General features: G+C 34.2%; 1 protein-coding gene across 1 annotated transcript; it reads left to right on the plus strand.

Moving 5' to 3' along the window:
- Window positions 1-335: 335 nt before the first annotated feature.
- Window positions 336-1,803, plus strand: EPF1 (epidermal patterning factor 1). The gene is made up of 2 exons (XM_011087333.3): window positions 336-516; window positions 1,453-1,803. The coding sequence occupies exons 1-2, from the start codon at window positions 414-416 to the stop codon at window positions 1,725-1,727; spliced, it is 378 nt and encodes a 125-aa protein (XP_011085635.2). The 5' UTR covers window positions 336-413; the 3' UTR covers window positions 1,728-1,803.
- Window positions 1,804-13,852: the final 12,049 nt, after the last annotated feature.

Genomic DNA, 13,852 nt, shown 5'->3' on the forward strand with positions numbered 1-13,852 from the left:
AAAACACATACACACACCCTCATCAATTCAATTACACTCACGTAAAAGCAGCACTATACCCCCCCATCTCCCCCCCCCCCCCCCCTCCCCAAGTAAAGTTCACCATCCCCATTCTTTCCAAAAGCGTGATTTCTGAAATGCACAGCGTGGCGAGAAAAAACCAAAAAGCGTTTCAACCCCTGGCCTGTGACATATCCAGTGTTTTTTCATGTGACACTTTTCACACACCTCACACACTTACCTGTGACTTGCTTCAATACTGTTCTCTCCGCTCCCATTCCTTTATATACGCACACACCGTGTGTCTAATTTCCTCATCAAATCCTCATCTCCAACCGAAGGGTTTCCACGTGTTCTAGTGAAGATAAATTGATAAGCAACGATCCAAAAGAAAAAAAGAAATCGCTGTGTATATGACGATGAAGGGCTTTGCTGGCAGAGCGAGATTTGTGATCGTCGTTCTGATTTTGCTTCCAGTGGTCATGCATGCAAGGAACATCGGCAAGCTACGTTCACGTATGTGTTTTTTTTTTTTTTTTTCCTGGGATTTTTAAAAAAAATTGTAATATGAATATTGTATAATTAAATTATACGTTATAAAATAATTATAGACATGCATGCATTAATAAGCTAAATCCATGCATATATAATTTCTTTTTCATTAATTTCATTAGTTTTTTTTTTTAATAATTGTATGTAGATTATAGAAATGATTAAATTACATAAATTATGATTAAATGAGTATAGGAATATATATATATATATATATATACATAGAGTTTAATGCAATTTACGTTCTTGTGATATTGCAAATGAGCAAATTACGTCATTTGAAAAAATAATAGTAATTTACCCCTCAGTGTTTTTTAAAAGTGAAGCAATATACGCTTTAGATAAACAGGTAGATAATTAATTCGTTTTAATAGATACAAGATGGTAAACTATGTATTTTAAAAATATAGAAGACAAATTGTTATTTTATTTTTTTTAGGGTCACAAAAATCACTTGTATTTTCTCCATATATATATACATTGTGGTTATATGTACTTGAGAGGCTTAGTTGTATATATATATATATATTAATTAAGATCAGATATAGAAAACACATATATAATTTATGCAAATAATGATTATATACATGCAATTGTATTGATAACTTAAAAACATATCACAGCAGCAGAATTGATCGAAAAATAAAAAATCTCAAAATTAAAGGCGTCGCGTGCTAAACTTTTGCTAATTTTCGATGAATTTAACATTTTTCTACGATATTAGACTGAATGTGGCTAATTTTTTTTAATTATAGTTCTCAATTAAAAATTTAAAATCAAAGAGGAACTGTTTATATAATCATTTGTATGTTCATTGGCCTATACATAATTTTCAAGGTTAATTTTAACAAAAATTCCTAATAAATTTGGTAAAATGTTTTTTCTCCCCCCCCCCCCCAGATCATGGACATCACCACCAACCACAGTACAGCAAACCGGATCCTCTGGTGAAACCCGAATTCCACCGGGTCAATATGAAGCCATTGACGCACAAAAGAGCTGATACACTGCAGGTTGCCGGGTCAAGCTTACCGGATTGTACTCACGCCTGTGGATCTTGTACTCCATGCCGACTAGTCATGGTTAGCTTTGTTTGCTCATCCATTGAAGAGGCAGAGACTTGCCCTATAGCTTATAAATGCATGTGTCACAACAAGTCATATCCAGTTCCATGATGATATATATACCACACGTTCATTATACTCTTTTATTGTTTAAATTAATTTAATTTCTCTATGATCACATATATAATTCCTCCTTTAATTTGATTTAATTTTATTTTAATTAGAATTCGTATTTTATATCGGTCTTTCATTCTTTCAATGTACGTAGGCATCGCTAGCGGATTGGGATTTTTTTTTTTTTTTTAATTTCAAATCGCATTGCATCTTCTATTTAATTTAACATATACACGTAAGCCATTCCTATAATATTTTTTCATAAATAAAGTAAATGACGTAATATTTATACACGTTAAGGCCCATGTCCGTGATGCCGATAAGTTGGTACCATAAATGCTTATTTTTTGGTTTAATGGTACTAAAATTCGAGTTTATAAAATTTGTGATATCAAAAATAAAACTGATATTTTTTTAGTGGTACTAAAATACCATTGTTTTTTCCCCTGACGTTGCCGATAATTATAGCCATATAGACATTTAATTTTCCTATATTATCATTGTTAAGTAGTAACATGCATTAACATCACAATTATCATTCAATTATTATTTTGAAAGTAGAGGAAAATATCACAATTTTCTAATGGAATTTGGCATTTATTAATACGTTAAATGTCAAAATCTCAACTTTTTGAATATTATTTGAGTAACATTGGCCGGATTCAGGCAACACTTGACGTCAAAACCAATGCCTTAGAAGATTTTTTTGAGGAAAAAGCTGTATATATATTATATATACTGAAGGGGGAAAAGTTATAAGAAGGTCCAATTGATGGAAAGCCGCCCAAAATTAGGGGTGGCAAATGGGTGGGATGGATTTGGATCGGGTTCAACTGAATTGGGTTAAAAATGAATTGGGTTCAATTGAGTCGGATTAAGAATGGAGCGAGTTCAAAATGAATTTAAATTGGGTGGATTGTAAATAGGTTGGATCGGATTAGTATAAATTATTTTATTAATTTGAATTTAAAATTTTACACAATGAAAAGAAGAATGACGATATTTAAATTATTGAAAAAGATAAATACTACTTGTATCACACGTTATTTCTAACTAATGACCGTGCGTATTAAGATTCATTGCTAAATTATAAAATAAAAAAATTTACTAAGTATCTATAAAATACTATATTTGAATGCTCTTCTTAAATGAACACCAAGCCATGAAACTAAATTTTTTATATTTCTTGAGAGGCAATTTTTATTTTCATCATCTTCAAAATTATAAGTTGCAATATGAAATAAAAAAAATCACATAAAAATGTAAAATAAATTATAACATAATTTGATATAATAAGAATAACGTTATAAGTTTTTGACTGAAAATTGAAAGTTCTGTCAGTGTGCGCGCATATGTGTGGAGAAAGAGAGGAGCAAGTGCGTGTGTGTGCATTGGTGAATGAGGAGTGGGTGAGAATAGTGTGTGTGTGTGAAAGAGAAGAGTGGGTGATAACAAAGTATTTGTGGGTTCTTGTCGATATTTTAATTTTATTTAATTTAAACCCATATCATCCCATTTTTTTAATCTAACTAACCTAGTCTAACCTAAAACTAGTTGGGTTGGGTTGAACCGATGGGTCTAAACCCATCTTGACACCCCAACCCAAAATAAAGTCCTATCTAGGTCCCCCAGCTCGACCAAACCCTATTGACTCATCGGTAAGTCGATGCTTTGCTGTTTCTAACCTGTCGTCGAGCCATAGCCACTACCTCATGCTCTTACAAGCTGCCAACTAAAACACCATCTTGTACCGATTGTACCACAAGCCCCAACAAGTGATAAAAATAATATCAAGATCTGGCTATTCTAACCTCTGAAGCACTCCTCTAAGCCTACCGAACTAGTGGCGATCACGCTACACGGCAAGCCTAACACTATTGAAACAGGTAATTAAAAAGCCAATTGGATTTATTATTTTCTATTCGTAAATTTTTATCAAAATAATATTAAATTGATAAATATCATCAAACTGGCATTGTGAATTGTTGTGCTTACCACTTATGTGAACAAAGTTTCAATATCACCACAAAATGCCAACAGATCGAAATATTACACCCGTGGAGTTGGGTTGTGCATAGTTTGGCAGTTATGAAACCAACTTCTTAGGGTCAATTTGAAAATATTCTAAGTCGAAAACCTCGAGACAGGTCATCAAGTGTCTTATAGAGACTTGCAATAAATATTGTAATCGTGTTTCGTAAGCAAGAGACATAGGTCGTCGATGCAATTTAGTTGGTTAGTTGGCAAGGTGGTATAAGATTAGTCCTCGAACTTGAAAAATCATGGCAGTCGTGTGCATACGAAGACTGTATCTTGAATATGGCGAGCGGTGGCTATGTCGTGAGGCATGGTCATCATAATTCATAAGCCTTATCCAATACATCTCATTATGTAACAAGGACGGTGAATTCTAAGATAGAATCTCTCCAATTAGTATTGACAGCACTGTTTCCTATATGCTCTGAAACCTATTTATGTCCTCAAAATTTTTGGCCACGGTGACTGAATGAATAGGAAGGTTTCTTGGTTCAATCAGTGGAATAAATGAGAACTCAAGTTATAAGTATAGATACCTAGTTTAGGATGGAAACTAACGCCAAATTTCATACCCTAAACTAAGGCTAGGAGACAATTAATAGAAAGACCATACTCGTACAAGAGTCGAAGCCTAAAATTTCATCCCGCTATTCACCTAGCTTCTAGTTGTCACGAGCAACACGATGTTTTTAGATTTGAATAAGTGAATAGGTATACTAGTGTGCACTGTATAGGTATATCATGTGTATAGCGTTAGCTTGTACTTGGTGGAATATTAATGTCATGCACAATGTTTGATGATAATAAACTCATCATATTTCATAAAAAGGGAGGGCGCTAAATTATTGCAATTTGAAGTTAAACTGAGGACATTTCATTATGAAAATTAAGAAAATACCAATAACCCAACATCCACATAATAATAGTAATAATGACTTTTTGAATTATATAATAACAATGAAAAAATTAAATTCATTAAACCAAAATCTAACTACATTTTATCTCTTATAATTATATAAGTTGCTAGTTAAATTCATAATTAATTGAAAAAGGCTTATATATTATTTTAAGAATGGACGATGCTAAGTATATTGGCAGTAAAATTTAATTATAATTTTAATAGTAAATAATTTGTTTTCTTTTATCCACACAATTTTTATATTTTTATTCTTAACATAAAAACTTTAACATACTAATTTTACTATCAAATTTCAAGGTGTTTTAATTCCTACAGTAATTTAAAAGTTTTGCATTTTTTATTCTTTCAATATATTAATTTTTTCTACAAGAAAATTATGACATCACTGGTTAAACTATGGTAGATGAACTAGTAATCCCTAATCCAATCAATTTGTCAATTCAATCAATGGTTCCGGATTTTAAAACATTGATGTAAATAGTCATCAGTAAGAAATGACGTATGATACAAGTTAGTCGTATTACATTATAAGTATTCGCTACTAATTTTTATATCCATATATCGTCTTTTATTTTTTTCATAGTGTTAAACTTTTAAAACCTTTAGAATTTAAAATTAATAAAGTGGTTTATACTAATCCGACCCGATCCGTTCAGAACCCAACCCCTTTTGGACCAGTTCATTTGAACTCATCTAGATCCAATCCATTTTAAACCTGATCCATTTGGACCCCACCGAATCTAACAATTTGTCACCCTTAGTTGTGCACATGACATACTAATTTAGGATTTTCGTCCAATTTATTATTTTTCAACCAGATTGTCCTCAAATTGCCCATTTTTTTCAATTATAGGTCCAAATTGATTCCTGAGTTGAATTTCACACATATTGTTCTGATTAGTAAATCTGATAATGATGAAAGAATTACACAATTTAGGCTGATTAGTTTATGTAACGTCATTTATAAAACTGCTTCTAAGGTTGCAGCTAATCGGCTTAAAGAGTGTCTAGATTCTGTTATATCTCCTAATCAGTCTGTTTTTACCACTGCACGACTGATCACTGACAATGTCTTACTCGCTTTTGAGGTCACACATTTTTAAAAGCATAAGCGAAGTGGAAAGAAAGCTTTATTTGCTCTTAAATTGGATATGCGATGAGTCATTTTCTGTAACTTGATTCTGTTATTCGGGAGGTGGAGGCTATAATAAAGGACTTGTGTGGAGTAGCCCAATTGATTGTAAGATTCATTGGTTTCATGGCAGTGGATGTGTTTGAGTAAATGCGATGGGGGACTTGGCCTTCAGGATTTGCGTAGTTTTAATCTCGCTTTACTAGCATGAAGGTTGGTCACTAATCCTATAAGTTTGTTGAGCAGAGTTCGCAAATCGAGATATTTTCCTTAATCGAATTTTTTTGGGGCTTAATTGGGCCATCATCCTTCATATTCCTGGTGCGGCATTCTTGGGGCTAAGGGATGTACTTGTTCGGGGTTCGTGTTGGCGGGTTGGTGATGGCAACTTAATTTAAGTCTGGCATGATAGGTGGCTCCTTCGTTCACATATATTTCAACCAATTTCTGTCATGTGGGGTTAGGTTGCTTGTTTGCTCGACAGGTTTGGGCTCTATTTGTCCTACCACAGTCAGTAATAAGTGTATGGTTAAGCTTAGTCAAGGCTTGGTTTCACCTTTGGCAGTCTCTTGATTTAATATAATTCCGGATAGCAGCAATAGTTGTTTGGTCGTTATGGAATCATTATAATATAACCTTGATTGAAGGTATTTGACGAAACCTAATGGAAGTTTGAACTATAGCCCAAAACTTTCATGCCTCGGTGGTGTCTACTTTTGATCATTTTCCTGTGGCTTCTTCGGTCAGGGGAGTCTCAAAATTGTTTCCTCCTCCTCAAGAATCTCCGAAAATTAATTTTGATGGCTCTTGGTCCTCTGGAGATGAACATGTGGGGGTGGGCATTATTGTTCAAAATTATCGTGGGGAATGTTTGGCCTTGAGATCAGTGCAAGTGCAAGAGGTGCAAGGGGCTGAGCATGTGGAGGTTGAAGCAGCTCAGATTGCTGAGCTATGTGGGGGTGGAGGATTTTGTTTGAACTTAATTAGGGATATTAACTCAGCCTGCTGGGAATTTACGCCTCTTGGCATTTTAATCTCCAATATTCATCGCTTGTTAAATCATGTAAAATCCTTGGGTATCTCTTTTGTCCGCCGTAGTGCAAATTGAGCTACTCACATTCTAGCGAGGCAGGCAAGTCCTATTCCATATAGTGGTGGACCCCCAAATTGTATTGTAGAAATCTTGATGGCTGATTTGGTATAATGAAATTTTGGTGTGTTTCCCTTAAAAAAGAGGGGGGGAATCAAAGCCAAAATTGATTTCAACAAGATCAAAATTTCCATCCCCTGTACTTACAAGACTAGAATTGCACTTTTTCCAAAACTATCAACAATAACTTTCTAAATCCCTAAACATTTTCCAAAATTCATGTAATTTAAAAAAATATCCAGAAATTCATCAGAATTTATATATTTGAAAAATTTCACCAAAATGCCCAATAATTAGAAATTACAACAATTTGAAAAATTAGAGAGTACATGCATAAAATCAATTTAGTCAAATTTATACATAAAACCAATTTACAAAAATTCACAATTTAGAACAATTTCTAAATTTAACCAATTCAATAATAAATTTGTGGAATGCCTTCCTTCATGCTGGCGAATTTTTGAATTAAAAAAAAAAATTACATGGCTTCTTTTTCCACGTCACTGTGTGACATTGGAAAAAGAAGCAAAACACTTTCAGCAAACACAACACCTACACTTTTTATAAGAGAAAGCAGCAACCCCATTTCCCAAATGAAGAGCCCTAATCTCGATTTCACTCTTCTTGCTACTTCTCTCTCTAAAATTCCTTCAATGTCCGCTATTAGAAGTTCGAATGAGTGTCATTGTGGAAGACCCACAGTGATGCCATCAGTACAAGGTAAGAAAACCCACATTGGTTTAGAATTTCTCTAAAAAAATTCTTTTTTGCTGTGTTTAAAGGGTTATTTTTTTGGTTTTTAGCAGAGAGGAGAGTGTAGGTTTTTTGCATGGGAGGATCCCCCAATGTGCCAAAGGGCTAGGGCTATTATTCCAGGTTTGTTGAAGAGAATAAATGGCCTGGAAGCAGAGGTTGAAGTGCTGAGGAAGAGAAACAAGAAAAATAAAAATAATATTTGTTGGTTTAGCTTTGCTTTTGATGATTTTGTGTTGGTTGTTGAAATAGGTAGGTAAATTTTGTGTTGTTGTTGCTGTTGTAGTAGAAGAAAAATATTCCTTTGCAATTATCGAATGTACAAGCGCATTTGATTTTTGATTCGAAATGATATTTTGTAATGTACAAGTGTAAATTTTGTGTTGTTGTTGCTTTTTTTGGATTTTTTGGTTTTATGGAACCGGAAATGTAGAATCTGAAATAATTGAAAAATTGGAATTAAATATTTTCAACAATGGAATTGAACATCTGTAGTAAAAGAGCAAATTTTCATTCCATTGACTTGAGAATGACACAAGGTTCACAATGATGGGAATTGAGCAACTTTTCATTGTTTCTGCAAACATATGTGCAGAAATAAGAGTAAAAACAAAATGAGCTGTGAACTTTTTGCAATCAGCTTTACTTACATCAAAAAAGAGCAAAAACAACAAAATACACTTGTCAACCTAATGAACTAATCATCTAATGAACTAATCTGATTTAAATCTAAAAACTTTTGTCCTCCATCTCTGATTATTGCAACACGATTTTCTTGTGGTGCTCTTGATGTGTTGGAAAAAAAACTGGTAGTCCTTGGCTGCCAATCATAGGTGGAGGTGCTCGAATTTAGACTCTAGGTTGTAAGGTTAAGTGCTGGTTTGATTGTTGCAGTTGTTGATACATTGATGGACCTTTCTTCCATACTGGAGCTGCTGCAACTTGAGACTCTTGTTGTGTGATACATGGATCAACAGTTAGTTCATCCATGGGATCTTCTTCAGGGGGCAAAGGTGGAAGAATGGTAGCACCTTGTGTTTCCTATGAAAAAGCTTATCCATCTGTTTGCAGTCTTAAGTTCAAAAAAACTGTAGAAACTTAAACTTACAGTTGAGTTTGCCATCTCTTTGCCAACTTGAGTTTCTTGTGCTGCTTTCTTCTTTCTCTTGGCATCCTGTTACATTAACTCAAAAGGTATTAAAATAGACATTCAATTCATGTTATAAGTACATTTTCAGATATTGTTTCTTACTCTAACATTTGGGTCATCTGTATTAACTGCTGCTTCAGGAGCTTTCTTCTTTCTCTTGGAAGCCTATTAAAATAGAAAAGCATTCCAAAATGCAAAAAATCATTAAAATGGAAAAGCAATCCAAAATGCAGGAATAATTAAGATTATGCACTGTAATCATGCTTTCTTACTCTAGTATTAGTACTTGTGTTTTCTGTATTAGTACTTGGGCCTTATGTGTTGATTCTTGCTTTAGGCATCTGCAAAAGTGAAGGTTAAAATTGAATTAGAAGATAATTATTACATTTGCAAAATAGAAAACAAAAAGAAAAATGCAAGTTTTTTTAACCTCTTGTGTTGGAAATGGTACTCTTTCTAGATAGTTGGCTGTATTATGCCCCTTCCCCACATGTTCTGCAGTGATTGTAGTCTGATGCCTTCTGAGCTTTTGCACTTGTTTCTTCTTGCTTTTCTTTTTGTTCTTCATTTTAGGCTCATCACTTTCTCTTCTTCTTGCCTTTGGAGGCCTCCCTGCACCCCTTCCAAAGTTGGGTGGTAGAGGAGGAATTATGCAAGATTCGGACCACAAGGCCACATGACTCATTGGTTGTATGACAGGATTACACTCTCTATAAGTCTTAACTGTGTAACAATCAACCACATAATCTGAAGGCTCCTTTTTTTGATGATAAATGGCACAACAAGCATGCTTGCAGGGTATACCTGACAGTTGTCACTTCCTACAACTACAACTCCTCCACCCAAGATCCACACAATGTTGACTACCATCAAAACAAGATACTTGGTAATGGAGATCATCAGCTTTGATAGACATACAATCAGACACCTTATTTGCATGTTTCTGTAAGATTTGTTCAATTTTAGGACACAATCTGTTCTTCCACTTTGTTGCACTCCTATCTCTATTTTCTTGCAACCTTCTCATAAGATATTTTCTAATCCATTCAAGCATCTTAAGTATTGGTTTGTCTCTTGCATCCAAAATGCAAGCATTGAAAGTCTCACACACATTATTCAACAACATATCACATGTAGATGACTCACTGAAGTGAGACCTAGTCCACTGAACTACAGGTTTATCATTAAACCAGTCAAAAGCTTGCTGTGACAAAGTTTTCATTTCTTGCATCCTCATTTTCCACTCACCAACAGTACATGCCTTGGCAGCATTCCACAGTGCATTCTTGAATGCTCAACCCCTAAATCCAGCTTGTTTAAAGTTATTGTGCAAATGCCTCACACAAAACCTGTGATCACACCCCGGGAAAACTTCTTCAAATGCTTGCATTAAGCCTTTTTGTTTATCAGACATGAATGTATATTCATATTCCCTAATTATATTAAGATCATTCTTCAAAACAATTAGAAACCACTCCCATGTCTCTCTGCATTCTTTATTCACAATAGCATATGCAATAGGGTATAAACAATTGTTTGGATCAACACCTATTGCACTAAGAAGAATACCCCCATTAGACCCCTTCAACTGACATCCATCAACCCCAATTATAGGCCTACATCCAGCTTTAAAATCAATCTTCAATGCCCCAAAACACACATAAAATCTACTAAATCTTTCCTCCTCATGTATTTGTTCAGTTCCCACAATCACATTAAACATAGGATTAGTCTTTCTTATCTCCTCTGAATAGTCCCAAAGTTTGCTATACTGCCTTCAAGTTCTCTTAATGCTGCTTTTTTGGCTCTATAAGCCCGATGCCTGGACACATTCACCCTCAACTCATTTATTATGTCCACTCTAAATCCCTTCACACATCTCTTCGGATCAGACTTAAACTTCTGCAAGTACTTATATTTTGTCCAATTTGTCTTCACATTTTTTACTTCAAAAATTTGAGGACATGAATGATGGTCCCTCAAGAGGTTTATCTGGAAAGTTTATTCACCCATTGCCTTAATTGCATGCATTGTCCATTCACAGTCAGGATTTCCACAGTTTGCATATACCCTCACTTTGTCATTTTTGATGAATTTTAGTGTGCTCTTGGTGTTAGTTGCATAAGACTGCAGTGCCTTCTTGAATTCAGCTTTATTGCTGAACATCATCCCCAATTCAAAAGTTGGGTCATAGGTTTCTTCAGGGTTAAATACATGGTAAGAAGGTCCAGTTCCCTCCCCATCTGAGTCCCTATGTTCATCTAGGTCCCCATCATTGTTAACAATATCTGTTTCTTCATTTTCAGATTCAGAAGATTCACTGCATTCCCCCCCAACTGGTGCCTGTAGCCTAAAAACTTCATTCACTTCTTCCATCTCAAAATCACTATCAATTAAGTCCTTATCCCCCTCACCCTTACCAACATTAGCCCCCTCACCAACACCAACCCCCTCACCACCCTCACCATCACCAACCTCAGCACCCTCAAGCCCCTCACCCCCTTCAGCACACTAAACCCCCTCACCCAAAAACTGATAACCCTCACCCAATTCAGCACCATCACCACCCTCACCATCACCAACTTCAGCACCCTCAGTCCCCTCACCCACATCCATATATATTGACATCTCTCTAGCTTTTTTAAACCTCTTATATTGCCTTTGGAAAAATTGTTATCAATCAACAATTTAAATCCTTTGTTAAGAAGTATATAGAACCTTCTACAACTTATTATCCCAACACTATCACATATAATATTCAATATCTCCATACAACACTCTTTAGGCAAAACATAGTCAAATTTACTGACACTACCCCCTATGTACTTTCCTTCGGGAACATGTGTGGCTACACCATCATAGTGCACAGAAAGTGTAATAGAATCACTTTGAGGGTCTGTACAATATTTAAAAAAAAAAAAAAAACATAGTCATTCAACAGTAACAGTAACAGTACGTACAGAGCATTATTTTAAACATATAAATCATAAACAATATGGGACCACAAGCAATAAACAATATCTGGAAAGAGATAACACATGCCAATCATACACTAAACAAAAAATATTCTGGGACCACACGCAATAAACAATACAAGCAATAAACAACAAAAAGGCGGAGGGAAAACAACAAATAACTCATAAAACAACAAAAAAAAAACCAACTTTAAAACATGGAAAACTTACGGTACATAGGCGGAGGCAAGCCCAAGTGACGCTCAGGTCGTTTCATTACCATTGTGGACCAGATTTTCGTCTGATTTTTGGGGATTGCGTGAAGGCAATTTGGGGGAGGCGGGATTTGCTGAGTTCTTCGATTTGGGGAAGACGGGTTTTAGGGATTTGGGGATTTCTCTCTGTTGAATCGTGTATGCTGAGTGTTTAGTGTGTTTGCTGAGTGTTTTGCTTCTTTTGTGTGACATGGAAAAAGAAGCCATGTAATTTTTTTTTTAATTCGAAAATTTGCCAAGTCATAAAAATGTAAACCAGTGAGGTTTTAACCCTAATTTAAATGGTCCACATAGGCAATTTTCTGCGGGCTGGGTATTTTTCCAGTCAAAATAATCCTAAAATTGAGCAATTCAATTACATAGAGGACCAAATCCAAACCCTAGAAAGATAAATAACTAAAATGGAATTGGGCTATAGTTAGAGGACGAAAATTGCATTTAATCCAAAATAAAATTTACTTCTCTGTGATATGAGAAATAAGCAAAAAAAATTCCTATGAAAAATAAAATAGCAAATTAGTACCCTGTCTAAACCATTAATAGGGGGTAATTTACTTCATTTTTTTAAACACGGGGGGAGGAATTTGCTAATTCTTTTTTCATATGAGGTATTTGCTCATTTCACATATTATAGGTGGTAAATTGTATTAACCCTATTCAAAAGAGTCTCCACAAGCTTGGCGTCTTCTCAAATTATTACTATTACTATTATTATTATTATTATTACTACTACTACTATTATTATTTTGTAATTTTACCATAACCTCTCATATGATCATATGTTAATATATTCATATTTTATAAGATTAGCCGTACAAAAACGCAAAGAGATAAATCTTATAAACATCATAAAAAAATAAATATTATCATTGTTATAAAAGAATTAATGGCAAAAGAAAATATAAAATTCATACCAATTACGAAAGGAATTATTTAATTAATAAACATTATATTTCAATAGTAAAAGTTGAGGTATCAAAACTTTTCACTCAATGAATGGCATTGAGTTAACGTCTTACATATATAAAGTTATTTTTCTATTTCTATAATAGTTTATTATAATATTTAATTTTTTCATTATTTTAATATAATTGATGGTTTTTATTTCGAGAGAAAAAAAAAAAAAGAAAAGAAAGAAAGGTCGAAGGTCGTCTTCTTTTCCTTTCTTTTACTTGAACCATTGAATGAAGTTAAGATTTAATAAAAAAGAAATAAATAATTATTTTTGTAAAACATCTTAAGAATTTATAAATATTTGATGATTTTTCAAAAGCCGAAGGTCTTCTTCTTTTCCTTTCTTTTACTTTTTTTCCTTTTCAAATAAAAATTTCATTCGTAGTTGCAAACATCAGCTACGAATTGGGCGGTGTTCTTGCAACATGGCTGGTTTTGGAGAGCTTTGTCCTCCATAGCCATCGTATCGGCCTCGCTTCTTTCTTCTTCCCTGATCACCCTTTTTCTTTTCTTCTTCCAATTCAGGACCCGTCGTTCCCCCTAACGAGGCTTCGTTTCCCAATTTCACCAAACCATAGCATGATCAAGAATTTCATTTATGGGTTCATGAGATAACTCCAGGTACTTCATTTTCTTCATCTTTGTGTACATAGCTTTTCTCTCTCTGTGTATGTGTGTGTGATTATAGTTTGGTTATATTCTTTTTATCTTGATTGGTTCATGCAAATATGGTAAAACATAATGTGCATGTCTTTCTCTATCCTTTTTGGAGAAATGCATCTGAATAGAAGAAATCCG

This window comes from Sesamum indicum, linkage group LG8, assembly GCF_026168435.1.
Source record: "Sesamum indicum cultivar Baizhima isolate 11 linkage group LG8, ASM2616843v1, whole genome shotgun sequence".
In the NCBI taxonomy this organism is placed as follows: Eukaryota; Viridiplantae; Streptophyta; class Magnoliopsida; order Lamiales; family Pedaliaceae; genus Sesamum; species Sesamum indicum.

Coding starts and splice junctions, on each gene's coding strand:
- EPF1 (XM_011087333.3), top strand. CDS start 414: ATGACGATGAAGGGCTTTGCTGGCAGAGCGAGATTTGTGATCGTCGTT. Junction 517..1,452: donor CATCGGCAAGCTACGTTCAC/GTATGTGTTTTT, acceptor CCCCCCCCCCAG/ATCATGGACATCACCACCAA.